The 15,340-nt window shown below is 45.2% G+C and overlaps 1 protein-coding gene across 1 annotated transcript in view; it reads left to right on the top strand.

The window, feature by feature from the left end:
• Ank3 (ankyrin 3) overlaps window positions 1-15,340 on the top strand; it is a 368,541-nt gene that overhangs the window by 264,498 nt on the left and 88,703 nt on the right. The window contains exons 24-25 of the mRNA XM_023706118.1: window positions 8-131; window positions 5,083-5,185. Of these exons, the coding sequence (XP_023561886.1) occupies window positions 8-131; window positions 5,083-5,185 (227 nt within the window). The remainder of the gene's footprint in view (window positions 1-7; window positions 132-5,082; window positions 5,186-15,340) is intronic.

Genomic DNA, 15,340 nt, shown 5'->3' with positions numbered 1-15,340 from the left:
TCTGCAGGTGAAGATGCAGTGACAGGGGACACAGACAAGTACCTGGGACCGCAGGACCTGAAGGAGCTGGGGGACGACTCCCTGCCTGCTGAGGGCTACGTGGGCTTCAGTCTGGGAGCTCGCTCTGCAAGGTACTTTGGTGGCTTTTTTTCATAGTTAATATAAAACAACCATGGTTTGTCATAAGCCAACACCATTTTAATTTTCCACATTGTCCACAATGTGCTCTTTGGATGAGGGTGTGAACTTGGTGAACTGCTTTCAGCAAAGCTGTCACATGCTCTGCTACTTTCTGGCATGGTTTCCCGTCTGTAATTTCATGTGATCAAACATGTTCATTGTTTTTCGTTCCCCCACTTACAGTCCTACCTTAAGTGTAGAGACAACTGAGGTCACTGGCCGAAGTGGGGGGACCAATAGGGTCACATGTCTGCAGACTCAAGTTTGCTCTCTATCAAAAGAAAATCTTATTTGTGAATAAGAAATACGAATGTGGACTGCTTGTTGTTCTTTATCATGTAAGGAGTAAATTCATGATTGAGACTTAGAAGAAGGAATCCTTGAAAAGTTACACTGATTGAAATGGCCTGCCGAGCACAGAAATCTCTTATGCAACTGTTCCCTTGCTTTGTGTGCAAAAGGACCTGTTAGCGTCCCTGTAGCCTACAGAAATGAATGGCGGTGAAGCCATGGCTCACAGCTGAAGCGTGAGACTCTTGCACACCACAAACCTCGACTCAGACTTTTTCACACTGCTTGAAAGAAACAAAACCTTGTCCTGAATTTGGAAGACTTCTTTTTTCCTGGTGTGGATTAACAGCTTGTTTGCTGACAGTGGAGTTATTTTAAAGCTAATAATTAAACCTTCCAAGCCAGAACCCTGAGGACATTTTCCTATAGCTTAAGAATCTGCTGTAAAAGTTTCATTGTCTAATAGTAATGGTCCTTCCCACAAAGTAAACCTTGGGGTTTATTCTTAGTGAGGTTGCTATGGCCAGTTTAGATACTGAATTGATTTTTCTTTGAGTTAGTCTTTTTAAATAGAATTCTGAACCTCATAGACTTAGAACTTTTTCTTTACAATTATGCCGGTGAAAGGCCCTAAAATCTCACTGCAGCAGGTGTCAGCAACAAGAGGGGGAAACCCTGGAAAGAGGCAATGCTTCAGGTAATCATAGAGGGAGACGTTACCACTGAAAGCCCACAGATCTGTAATGGCAGTACAGAGTCTTTATATCTTATTTATACCTTATTCAATATTCTGAGCTTTCTTTTTTTTTTGGCTGAACTGGGGATCAGGCCCTTGCGCTTGTCAGACAAGCACTTATTCCACTGAGCCATCTCCCCAGCCCCTATTCTGAGCTTTCATAATTAGCTGGTTCTCATCCTCCAATGTGGGCGCTGTTCATTACCATGTAAGAAACTCTAGCAGCTGACCGCTAGTGAGATATAAAGCGAGAGGATTGCCTGCCTTAATTTTTCTTCAATTATCCCTGGGCTGTCATACTTCCCATTTTGATTACATCATTATTTGTTGCTATTATCTGTGAGTCTTTTTTTGTTTTGACATTAGCAACTTATGTTATGCTCAGAGGCAACCATGATTTTTTAAAACTTTTATAAGACCAATATTTTAAAGCACTTTGTTAAAGTATTATCAAGTAAACTATTCTGAGTGTAACATTTTAAAAGGAACATGTTAAATGTGTAACTCATTCAACCATAATATTTTTTTTTCTTTTTTCCCTGATTGTTTTTTGTGCATTTTATTTCTCCTGGTGTTTTTTTCTTTTCTTTTCTTTTCTAAACCTGCTTTAAAAATAGTCCCAAGATAAGGTAAGAAGACCTGGTGCTTTGGTGACACTTCTCCACCCTTCTCCCACTCATGGTCTCCCATCTTTGTTTTCCTCAGCGTTGTGCTGTGCCGTGCCGTGCCGTGCCGTGCCGTGCTGTGCCGTGCCGTGCCGTGCCATGCTGCACTGTGCTGTGCTGCGCTGTGTTGTGCTGCGCTGTGCGGTTTTATTTTTCTGCTTAGCTTTAGAAAATCAGCTTTGTGACAAAGAAAATTAGCAAGAAACTAAAATATATACAAAAAAATGTATATATGTGTATATATATACATATATATTAATGCCCAAGTAACTGAATAATAAAGAACTTCTCTCTCTCAAACTTTGTACAGTGCATGAAGTATCTGAAAAAAACTTCCCTAGGCTTAAAGAATAAGTCTTGATTCCTAGTGCTGCTTGCTGGATGCTATTCTCAACAGTGCTAGGTGTGCCGGTATAACTTGAGGTTTTGAGGCATGTTTTCCTAACATTTCCTGTATTTAACACTTAGGGTATATTGATGGCTACAAATAATAGCACTGGCATTAGATAAAAGCTATTTGATGGTTTTGAGATCCCCAAGCCAATAATCAATAGGTTTAGTACCTGAAAGTACTTAGATGTGTTAAAAATTCACAGTAAGGGGCTGAGGAGATAGCTCCGTGGTCTAAGCACCCGCCCAGTAAGCACAGGGACCCAAGTTCAATCCCCAGTTCTACAGGTAATGCTGGTCCTGCACCAAGCCGGCCACTGAAACCAGGCATAGTGGTACACACATGTAATCCTATCAGTGGGGAAGCTGAGACAGGAGGATCACTATGAGTCTGAGCTTCATAGCAAGACCCTGTACCAAAGAAATAAATAAATTTTTAAAAAGAGAATTCAGAGTAAAACTCTTGGGTTTAATTGTTTCCTTCTGTCTCATGAAAGTTGGTCTAGAATCACCAGGAATAGAAACTTTTGATACCCAGTAAAATGCAGATGACTTTAAGCCTTCCTGGTGGCAGCCAATTCTGACCTCTGTTTTGTAGTTGCCACTCATACATATATTAAAAGGAGAGGATATTGAAAAGTATCAGCAGACCTTAGTTATATTTAAAAATTGAAATTAAAATAAATACGTAACCTCTCTTACAAGTTTTAAGCATTTCTCTACATATACAATAAAGCTACCTCACACAAGGGCTAACATCTCCTGCAGTGAGAATCATAGCTCGAAGAAAAGAATGTTCCCAGGGTGCACCGAGGCAGCCACCAAGATTGGGCATGGTAGCGCATGCCTATAATCCCAGCACTGGGGAGGCTGAGACAGGAGGATCCCTACAATTCTGAGTGCATAGCAAGACCCTGTACCAAAGAGAAAGAGATAGAGAGAGAATATAAGTTTTGGATACAGGGAGAAAACCCCTACAGGGCCTCTCAAATCACCCCAGGGGAGCTGGAGTTCTCAGAAGCCACCCTGTACAGCTACTTAAATCAAATTAATTAAATGAAATGTCCCTCTAGCCACACTTCCAGGGCCAAGTAGCCGCATATGGCTGGGGCAGTGACAGTGGACAACACATATTTAGCACATTTTGCAGTGTACTCCAGGCTCTGTTGGGCAGTGTTGAGCAGGAAAGAATTGCTGCCCTTAGGAAGCTTCAGCTGTGTTGGAGAGAAGAGATGCAACTAGGAGGAGGAGGAGGAGGAGGAGGAGAGGAGGGCAAGTATAACGACCTGCGCAGTCCACTCCAACCTGCCTTCTGACTACACTGAGTAATAACTGTAGAGTGGTGGTTATTTCTGAATCAGGCAAAGATCAGCTTGCGATTCTGGTGAAAGCCAGGGCACCACTCCCGGAAGTACAAACATAGCCCCTGTGTAGACTCTGAGAACATTGCCCATGATATCAGAGCCTCTGTATCTTGATCTGAGAATATCTACTTTTAGGTCATCTTTAGAATACTAAAGACACCAGGGGAAGCACATTGTACTGGGCAAAGCAAGGAGTCATGCCTCAGTTCCCATACTTTTCCTTGCTTGTTTCCATGTCAGGCCCACCTAAGGCCAATGCCAAGGTCAGACTTATCCAGCAGGTAAGGTAGGATAAGCAGCAGTTACATCCAGTCAGTTACAGAAAGCAGTGGATAAAGAAAAAGTCCTTATCCCTACACAGAAAGGCCACCAAAACAAGAGGGCCTGCAGTGCTAGTGGGGGACACCACATTGTGGAGAAGCCCATTCTAAACTTCAGCTGAGTGAGTAGCTTTATACTCTGCAGCTGTCTTCCAAGGACAAAAAGGAACCCTCAGACCTCATTAGAAAGCAGAGGGGAGGGAAAGGCAGCTCGTGACAGCCTTCCGGTGAGGCAGGGAGACAGAAGCTCCAGGCTTCCGGCTCCTGGGGGCCCAGGGTATTAGTCTGAGACTCAGTTGATCGAGTTTCTGGTCCTCATGGTATTCAGCTGGATCTCTGCAGGGCCCTTGGGGTGGCTTCCTTCAGCCCCTCATTCTGTGGGCTTTGAGTTAGAGGTCACAGTGATGACAGACACTTCAGAGCATCTGGCAGAGGCACTCTGGGACATTCAGGAGCTACATGGAGGAAAAGTTATCAAGGTTGAGAGGGGGAACAGGAGCAGGGGAATCTACAGGAGTAGATCAAAGGAGGAGAGGTGGGATGTTTGCAGGAAAGAGAACAACCATCCGGAAATTCAATGCTTCTTTGAGGCTGGAAGGTGGCGAGCACATACAAATGTACTTGAATACTTTTTCTTTCATGTATCGCATGAGTAGCAACTGCAAACCAGAGTTCTGCATCACTTATACCCAGCAGTAGTTCTCAAGGGTTTGTAAACAGGCCAAGTCACAGCAGACATGATTCTATTCCATAGTGCAAGACAAGCAGACAGGGGCCTAAGAGAAGACTGATAGCGATCTGATCCACCACCCAAAAATCTCGAATGATCAATTATCTGGAGGTTCTGCCCAATATGATGTGGTTCAGATTCATAGTCGAACATCCAAAGTTATTATGCATTTCATTTTCACATGTATTGAATACCAGTTGGCCTAATACTAAATAAAAGCTGATCATCAGATTGTGTGTACTTAAGAAATTATGAAGAATTTTATTTTTGATCATGTCCTTTCAAGAACAATGCTTGTTGATATTTTGAGCCATCTTGCCTGTGTAGAAAGTTGCATGCATTAATTTTCTTTTATTCATCTCATCATCATCCACCACTGTTGAATGGTTAACTGTAAATACAACAGCCTCCGCTCCTTCAGTTCGGATAGGTCTTACACCTTGAACAGAAGCTCCTATGCCCGGGACAGCATGATGATAGAAGAGCTTCTCGTGCCATCCAAAGAGCAGGTAAACATTCTTCTTATTCTCACAAACTCTTTGGTAGCTGAACTTTAATCTGTAGGATTGAATTAAGCTCTATGTCATATAACAAAAAATATGCATTCCTATATTTGTTTTTGTATTTGTAAGTCTTCTGGCGCTAGCTAGTTAAAAGAGTCACTTATGCTATCATCAGAAATATTATTTTCTTCTGCAGTACAGTTCCTCAAATTCAAAGGGGAACTTAGAAAGTGTTGTTTTTAAAGTATGGATAATTTTCTCATCTCTAGATCAAATCTATTTCCAACAATGTTAGGGAGAGTTTCTGATAATTGGTAGCTGAGTTGCTGACATTGTTCACATGGATGTTTTATGTTGTGTGCATGTTGGGATTTGCTAGGATTGTTTATAACAAGAAGTTCTAGGTTATGTTGGTGATAGCCTTGATCACTAACCTCAATGTTGCCTCTCATGGGTCTTCTCAAGGCGTGCTACTATTTTGTGTTCTAGGATCTCTGCTAGATTTATTGGGTCTTTGGGTAATTTCTTCTTTCCAATAATGTGGTTGGGTAGATACTGGATTGACATAAGCAGTTGAGCAGCCTAACCGTGCTTCATGGGTGCTCAGGATTTCTGGATATACACAGCAGCTGGTTTTAAAAGTGCAAATCAGTGATCTGATAGGGGAGGAAACTGTTCAGAGCGTAAGACTAATGTGAGCGCGGCTTGTGATAAGTGAACAGTGTTAATTATTAGTGAAATGGTGTGACATTTACTTATTTACTGTGCAGTGAAGGGGAGTTGACGCTAATGAGCAAGTGATGTCACCCTAGCCCGGGTTAGGGGTTAGGCAGTGGGCTGTCAGAGTGCTCTCGCTTGTGTCTGGAGATGTGCGTGTACGCATGTGGATTGTAATTGACTAAAACCTACAGTGAGCATTATCTGCTATTCTAGGGCATTCTTAGTGAACATGTATTACAGAGGTGAGTACAGGAACTTCTCAGTGTTTGGTCAGATCAAAAAAAAAAACTACTTTGCAAAACGAGGTGTTCATATGAGAGAAAAAGACCTTCTCTCAAATATGAAGCTAGGCCTACGAGCAAGAGGTTCTGCCAGGTACTGCTTGAGATTTTCTTTTCTTTCTTTTTTTTTTTTTTTTTTTTTTTTGGAACTGGGGATTGAACTCAGGCTCTTACACTTGCCAGGCAAGCTCTTATCCTACTGAGCTATCTCCCCAGCCCCTGCTTGAGATTTTCGAAGAATCCTCATCTCAGTTTGGAAACTCTGCTCATGTTCCCCACTGAAATGAGATGTGAGTGGGTGCATTGGTCAACCTTACATGAAAAAAAAAAAATGGCTGTTGTTCTCCATGGCCTGCAGAAACAGCACAAAGTTACCAGTGACAGGAGAATCCTGGGTGTCAGTGCCCGTTTCTCTTCCAATGAGTCTGTGCTGAGGGACCCCTGCTCGGATGTCATTATGGTTTATGTTTCTTAATAGATACTCATTTTAGAGCAAGGGCCTGAAATTGGTCTGACCGTCTGCACCATCACCGTGACCTGTAGCGTCACCATCACCATCAGAGTTACTCAGCTCCCAACCTCTACACACAAGCATTAATGCAAAATATGAATGTGTGGCTACAGGGCTGCGCACTGGCATCCGAATGTTCTCATGCATTACGTGAGTTATTACCAAGACGTTCTGACATGCGCGGCAAGGAAGCAGTTCAGAACTGAGGATCTGGGAAAAGAAGGAAAAGACCAGGATAGTTTTTGAGGTCAAACTGATGTTTTTGGAGGCAGGTTGTTACCTCTCAATTTCAGAATAATCTGCAGGAAAAATTTCAGAAATATCTTCTGTAGACCCATCAGGAGAGGGAGCATGTAAGTTATCATGAATCTTTTGAAAAATTAAGTTGTTAGCTATAGAAATAGGGAGATTGGGCCAGCCAGATAGCTCAGCAGACTAAAGAGCCTGCTTAGGCAGGTGCAGGGATGGGGTTTGATCCCCACGGTGCTGTGCCAGCCCCGCCCCGGAGCATGCTGAGAAGGCGACTGAGGCTGGGCGAGGTGGCGCACCCCTATAATCCCAGCGCTTGGGAGGCTGAAAACAGGAGAATCACTACAAGTCTGATCTGTGTAGAGACTCTATACTAAATACATAAGAAAAGAAGAAATGGGGAGGTGTTTTCTTTAATGAGTACAGAGTGCCCATGAGCCGTGGGACTTCCTATGGACTGCCATGTGTAGCGAACATGCACACGGCTCAGAGCCACCTGAGCTCTTATCCATGAGAAGTTGGCAAGAATTTGGAAAACAAATGTGAGAATCATAAACATATTTTATAATCAACTGGGAAATTTTGAAAATGTATTGGAGATATATATAGAGAGAGAATATATATATATATATTATATAATATGTAATATATATCTGGGGAGATAGCTCAGTGGTCTAAGTACCTGCCTGCCAAGCACAAGGATCCAGGTTTAATCCAAGGTACTACATTCCATGCCAACCCTATAACCCTGGGCATACCATGCTGGCTCCAAAAGAGTACGTGGTGGCACACACCTGTAATTCCAATGCTGGGGAGGCTGAGGCAGGAGGATCACTATGAGTCCAAATTGTGTAGTGAGACACTGTACCAAATAAGTAAATAAAGATTTAAAAACTAAAAAAATTAAAAGACCAAGTTCTGGCTCTCTCTTACTTCCTGTCCCAGCATATGACTTCCTTTCTCTCTCTTGCATACACTCCCCCATGATGCCAAGTAAATATATAAATGATATTTAATAAGTATATATATATATATATATATATATATATATAGAGAGAGAGAGAGAGAGAATACATACAGATACACACATGCATATGCATGCACATACATACATATATAGTGGACTCTTGAGTTAAGGCCAGCCTCACATATGAACTACTTACATTATGACTGGAATTTTAGGTTTAAGTCTCCCCACCCCGTCTTGAGTTGCGTCCTGAACGCCAGCCACCTGTGTACTGGTCCAGAGAGGCTCGCAGTGCCAGAGAAGCACGTGGAAGCGTCCGTCTGAGCCCAGATGGCATCCGTGCTCGTGATTCCCACCAGTGCTTTCCATGATCACTGTGATTACTGCCATCAAAGTCATCCCCAGAAGGCTAGAGGAGAAGCTGAAGGAGGAAGGGAAAGTAAAGAAAGCCATCGCAATTGAAAAGGAGATCGTGGAGAAATAGGAGGGTGGTGTTGGTGTGGCTGGCCCCGCTAGCGTATGCGGCACGTGCAGATCCACCGCCTCGTAATTGTACACAGAAAAGACCCACATGAGGAAGCTGGTGTTGCCACAAGTGCTGCTCAGATTGTAAGCTGCAGCAGGGAGAGGACGTAGAAGGCTGTGACTGGATAAGCGAAAGACAGACGGCAGCGTATAGCCTCTCCGAGTTTATAGTTCATGAGAAAGCTTGGGCTGTAAGCGCAGATCTTGTAAAGGATAACCTGTCAATGAGTGATAGCAGTTAAACATTTCATTCCAGTAAGGGGTGGTTTCACAATTTCAAAGTGCAAAGTGAGGTCCGTAGCGTAGCTAGGCACAGAGAAGCAACCAGCGCTTACAGAGCACTGCTTAGAATTGCCTACACCACTTTGAAACAAGAGAAATAGATTTTGCTCCCCTCAAGCTTTCAACTATGATGAAGCCAGCCTTATGGAGACAATGCCCAGGAGAACATACGTTACCCAGGAAGAGAACCAAATTCCAGGCCACAGACCCATGAAGAACAGGCTAAACTTAATCGTTTGTGACGATGTGAGCCAGGCCCTCAAGAAAAAGCCTCTCTTGACTTGTCGCTCTGAGACCCCTACAGTGTTCAGAAAACATAAACACATGGAAGGTAGGTGAGGGGTCGTGTGGAGAGCTAACCCAAAAGTCTGGGTCACAAGAGCACTTTTTCCTGAGTGGATCAGGAGGCTTTCTGTCCTGCTGTTAAGAAGTATCGAGCGGGCTCCTCCTCATGGACCATGCTGTGCTCACCCGTGAGAGCTGGGAGAAGAATCAGCTCTCAGCCAAGTGCCTCCCGCCTCACACAACTCTTCTACTGCAGCCCGTGGACCAGCAGGCTATAGCTAACTTTAAGAAGCTACACACCAAGGACCTGTTCCTGCAGTGCTTCAGACGGTCTCAGATGCAGATTTAACCCTTAAAGAGTTCTGGAGGGAACATGCCAGCATCCTTTTTTATGTGGAATTAATTGAGAAGGTCAGTGCAAGTGTCTCTCTAAGGACAGTGGGATCTGACTAGAAGAAAGTGTGGCCTAAAGTTATACAGGAGAGGAACTTGGAGTCTTTGTAGAGGAGGCTGAGGCTTCAACGCGCCCTGTGGTGGATGACACTGTCACTACAGCACAGTTGACAGGCATGGTGATATTAAGGAACTGAAGGGTGTCACTCAGGGGAATTGTCTACAAAGGGACTCCAGCAGCTCTGGCTGAGCTCAGAGAAGGGCCGCTGTGGAGCATTCAGGAGAGGAGGGGGAAGACAGTAATCAGGGCAGCAAAGTTCTTCTGAAATAAAGGAAATCCTGAAAACGTGGAAGGAAATCCTACAAACATTTTTAGAAAAGACCCACCAAGGAAAGGCAAAAGGCCAGTTGTTACATGCACTTGCCCAGTGACAGTGTCATGCCATTCTACAGAACAGCGTTAAAGGCAGAAACAGAGGCCTTACGCCAGCTTTTAGTTCTGAGAAGGCTGAGGCCTGCTGAGCCAGAGGCAGGTCCTGGTGGGCTACAGACTGCCAGGGACAGGAAGGACGCCAGGGAGCCAGGACCCTGATGTCCCCAGGGAAGGGACTCTCCTCCAAGCAGTGACCCCTTGCACTTCATCCTCCCATTCTGCGAGGCAGGGTGTCAACCTGAGTGAGGAGCACAGTATGACATTGTTGTCTCTTTGATAACTTTTGGGTGAATACACTAGGAAAATTATTGGTGTTTCTGATAAATTGTGCACATTATACAACCTTTTTTACTATGAAAAAAGTTAACTAAGGAGTGGTTTGGGAGAATTGGAATGCATTATGGGTAGCTCCATTATTTCTTATGAGAAATACAGTCTTGATTTTTGACTAATTTGAGTTACAACTAGCCCTTGTGACAGAGTTGATTTCATAACTCAAGGGCCCCCTGTATGTATCCACATACTGCTAGGAAATTATTTTATTTATTTGTTTATTTATTTGTATTTTAGGGAAGGGTCTACAGGGTATTCAGGGTCTCACTACTAGATCAGACTCTCCGCCTGTGATCCGCCTGTTTTCAGCACCCCCATAGCTGGGATTACAGGCATGCACCACCACGCCCAGTCTCAATTGCCATCTCAGCGTGCTCTGGGGGCAGGGCGGGCACTGCAGGCCAGGGGATGGAGCCCCCGGCCCTGGCCCCAGCCCCTTTAATCCCCTGAGCTATTTGGCCGGCCCTGCTAGGAAATTATTATAATTTTCTTAGCACTGTTAGTATGAAGCTATACGGGAGAACTTCCCTATTCTAGGAACACACATCCTAAAGTTTTCAAGAATGAATTGACCATGAAATCAACTGTTTATCTTCAAATAGCTCAGACAGAAAGAAAAGACCCAGCTGAAGCAGATGTCGCAAAATGACAGTCATTGCATCTGGGTGCTGATGTGTGTTTGTGTGAACGCTTCAAAGTACAAACTTGAGGAAGAGGGGAAAAGAAATTTGAAGGAGCTGTGCTAACAGTGGTCCCCATGTTCCCACCATGGAGGAAGGCAAGCATACAACCCCTGCGGCAGGCCTTCATCACGCATGAAGGCTAAGAGGCACTCGCTTCAGAAAAGCACCAGGACACTTGAAGTTAGAATGAAAGGACTAAAAGTTAGTCTGTGTCTATGCCTCTGTATTTGTCTCAAAGGGGAATTCTTCCAGAGTTAGAACTTTGATACAGGGCTGGCCAAATAGCTCAGCGAGTTAACACTTCTGCTTAAGCAGATGCAGCACCCGGGGCTCCATCTCCGGGATGTTGTGCTGCCCCCTGCCACGCGGTGCACTGAGACAGTGATTGAGACTGGGTGTGGTGGCACACAGCTGTAATCTCAGCACTTGGGAGGCTGTAAAGAGGAGCATCACCATGAGTCCGATCTAGTCATAAAACCCTGAAAACCTTGTAGACCCTTCCCTAAAATACAGGGAAAAAAATAATAACTTTGATGGAAAGCAGGAAAGAAGTATTACATATTTAGAATTCTTAAAGCTGAGGCACAGGACTTACTGTCAGATTGAAAACTACCCTGTCGCTGCCCAGTTCCAGTTGCTTTGCAAGTCGAGATGGGGAATCACTAAGGCACAGCTCCTGTGCCGCTGTCCAGCCCCGGCCCTGCAAGGTGCGGCGGTCTGCTCCTTGCCCTGCTGACTCACCAGCTGGCGGGCGCCCTGGCCGCAGTTAGGGCTGAGGCCACTATGACGTCTGCAGGCCTCCACCCTCAGGTCAGGTACCTGCGCTGGCTGAGTGCAGGTGGAGGGAGGTTGGGAGAGACATTTTCCCTTTCCTTGCTGGGCCTTAACCGGGGTTAGTCTGTAAACCATTCATCCCCAGATAAGCCAAAGTGGACTTTTCCTTTCCTGTGATCCTGCACTATCTATGAACTCAATTCTCTCCTCCCAGCCGCTGTACTGGTGACTGAACTCAGCGCCTTGTGCTGAGCTACACTGCCAGCCCATTTTGGGTCTTCGATTTGAGACTGGCTCTCACAGGTCAGCCCAGCCCACGCTGGCCTTAACTTGCTGTCATCCTGCTCGGGGCCCCTGAGAGCCGCCGTGGGGCGCGCCCACCGGAACTCTGTTGTTTTATCTCCCCTCTAGCCGTTAGTCCTGAGTCACCTGAAGATAGATTTGTGACAACGGTGTCTCGGTTTGTGAGAGGATCTCTTGTAAGACAGAGACTCCACCCTGCCTGTTGTGTAAATTCTCTGGAAGCCTTAAGAAAAGACAGCTGCTCATTTCACAACTCGCTTGGCCTGATGGACCTGGACACGGGGTTTTCCATGCACATAGGCTTGAATGACACCAACACAAGACAGTGTTGTCATCCTCCTCCTTTTTTTTTTTTTTTTTTTTTGCAATGGAGTCTCCCTCTGTAGTCTAGGCTGGTGTGAACTTACTGTGTAGCCCAGACTCACCTTGAACTTGCAGCTTCCCACCTCAGTCTTCTGAGTGCTGGAATTGCAGGAGGGTACCCACCTCTGTAAACTGTAGTAGTAACTGCAGGTGTACACGGGATTCACCTGTGGCTCCTTTAGAAAGGAGATTCCTACAGCATCAGGATCTGTGGCTGTGTACACAGCATGTGGCTGTGGAAGCTTGGCGGAGGCTGTGGAATGGGCCGTAGTTAGGACCCACAGCAGTTTTGGGAGTGGTCTGCCCCTTGTGTCCTGCACCCAAGGTGTCTGCCTATTGTAAGTAGGAACTATTTGGACAAAAGGGATCTATACTGAAGATGTACAGGTTTTTTTCATTTCCTAAATAATACATGACAGCTATTTACATAGCGGTTATGCCGAATTGGGTATTATAAGTAAGCTAGAGATGATTCATTGTACATAGGAGGATGCGTGTAGGTGACGCACAAGTCCTGTGCCACTTTGTATGAAAGACCTGCACACATGGGCATGCATGCCTGTGCCCCGAGTAGAGCCCCGAGAGCCCTTTCCCACGGCCGCCAGCCTCTAACGTATCCACTGAATGGTCTGAGAAGGCTGTGTGCCAGGCTGTCTTCAAGCAGCATCTGTGCTTGCAAACCCTCCTTTTCAAACACGAGTTAATGAGCAAAGGCAGGAGTCTGAACCGAAGCCTGGTCTTCTGCAACAAACGTAGAACGGGTGCTTTCATGTCTTCCAGCGTTGTTCTCAAAGCAACTGTCTGGTGTGCGTGTAATTCCGTGTGGGGTCAGACCGGCAGGTCCTCATTACCTAAGCGAGATGCTCTTCAGGAGGCGCCTAAAGCATCAGGAAATAGACTGGGAAGGATGCTCAGGAGAAGGAGACACGCCTGACTCCTGTCATGCTCCGTGAAGCATTCACCCTAAATCCTTCCCAGGATGCCTTAGTGCTGTGCCTTGCTCAGGGTGAGCAAAAGCTGGGAAAGAGCCCAGGCATTTGGCTCTCTGTCCTCCTGAATCTTAGATTTGATTTTCTTTTCTGTTTCTTTTCTGGGCTGGGGCTTGAACCTAGGGCCTTCACACTAAGCTGTATTCACAGCCTTATTTGCTTTTTATTTTGAGACAGAGCCTCACTAGGTCATCCAGGCTGGGCTTGAACTTGCAGGCCTCTTGCCTCAGCTTCACCTCCCCAGCACTAGAATCCAAGTGTGGGCCTCCATATCTGGCTAGTTCTTTTTTGTTTTTGTTTTTGTTTTTCTCAGTACCAGGGATCCAGCTCAGAACCTTGTTAACCAACCACATTACAGTGGTAGTGTGGCAAGATGGAAAATCGTACACTGTAAAGTGCTGCTTGCCAAGCAGGCACTTGTGCGGAACCTGAGCTATCTCCCTGGACCCTGAAGCCATGTTTTCAAGTTATAAGTTTTTTTGAGAGTGATTTCACTATGCAGTTTGGGCTGGTCTTATACTCACTTTGTAGCCCATGCTGGCCTTAAACTCGCTGTGATCCTCTTGCCTCAGCCTCAAAGAACTGGGATTACAGGAGTCCACAACCACACTCTCCTGGCTAGTGTTTTTCATATGGGTCCAATACCACTGGCTTAGCCCATTCTTTTACCTCAAAAAATTATATTTAGACACAAATGTTTGCTATGCCTCCTTCTAATTCTAGTGGACTATTATTTAATGTGCTTTACGAGGCTCTTGACACAAAACATGTTTTCAGCAGGTTAGGAAAAGGAAAGGGAGCCAAAGATTATGTCATATAAGGCATCATTAAAGAAGTGGAAATGTCTGACCTGTAGACAGATCTGAGGCAGGACTGAGGGCCTGGGGCTGTGGGGGATGCCTCCTTACCTAGGTGTGAGGTGGAAGACACGACAGCAACTTACAGATATTCAGCCAGCCAACTGCTTTATCTGAATCACCCTGAGTGCTGTAAGCCCGAAAGAGGGATACCATTGTTAGGAATATCTCACCAGGTAGATTTCCTTATAAAGCGACTAAAAGGTAGCTTTATAAAGAAAAGGAAGCGCAAACACCCCTTGTGTGGGGCCGCTTTTCCTGCACACTCCCGCTTTCTACGTGTGCTCATCGCAGGGCCAGGGCTGGGGAAACTGCATGGGGTTAGCCAAGCAGGAGACACGAGGAAGCCCGAAGCTGCTAGGAACGGAGCATGGCAGCAAGTTTGTTCTGCTATGACTGGGGCGATGACAGAATCCAAGCTGGGCCTGAAGTTAGCACCAGCCAGATATTTTTGCCATTTAAACTAGTTATTTATTTATTTTTTTGTGACTGGCTCAGCCCACCCTGGGGGCAGGGCCAGCATAGCATGTGGTGCCGGGGATCAACCGCGGTCCCTGTGTGCTTGGCTAAGCTTGCCTAAGCAGGGGCTTTAGACCCCTGAGCTATCTCACCAGCCCTAATCTAGTAAATTACACTTTCATGATCACTGTATGAGCTCTTGGTAGTATGAAACATAGTGCACCCAACCATATCACAGTGGTAGTATGGAAAGACAGAAAATTGTACATCGTTACGTGCTGCTCAGCTTTGGGATTCTATCATTTTATGCTTTCTCTTTAGAAATAAATTTAATTTTAACAAAATTAAAAGGAAAACAGCTATAATTTAGGAAAATAGATATAAACTCTTTGGGGCTGGGGATATAACTCAGTGGCACAGTGCTTGCCTAGCAGCACAAGGTCCTGAGTTTGATGAGAGAGAGAGAGAGAGAGAGAGAGAGAGAGAGAGAGAGAGAGAGAGAGAAACACTTTGATATTTCCAAGCAAAAGAAATTCCAGAAAGGAGCTTCCTGTCCAGGAATCACTAGGAAGTGAGTGCTCCATTCCTCGCATTCTGCTGGCTTCCAGGCTGTGCACCTATGAGGAGAGAAACACAGCAATTGCTGTCTCCCTCCCTCTGATGAGATTGCTTTCCTTTTCTTTAAGGTCTAACTTTAGGTATTTGCTACTTTGTGTGTGTGTGTGTGTGTGTGTGTGTGTGTGTGTGTGTGTGT

Source organism: Octodon degus, unplaced genomic scaffold (genome assembly GCF_000260255.1).
Source record: "Octodon degus isolate 3935 unplaced genomic scaffold, OctDeg1.0 scaffold00240, whole genome shotgun sequence".
Taxonomy (NCBI): Eukaryota; Metazoa; Chordata; class Mammalia; order Rodentia; family Octodontidae; genus Octodon; species Octodon degus.
Note: the sequence above shows the minus strand (reverse complement) of the source record. Positions and strands in the feature narration are given on the sequence as shown.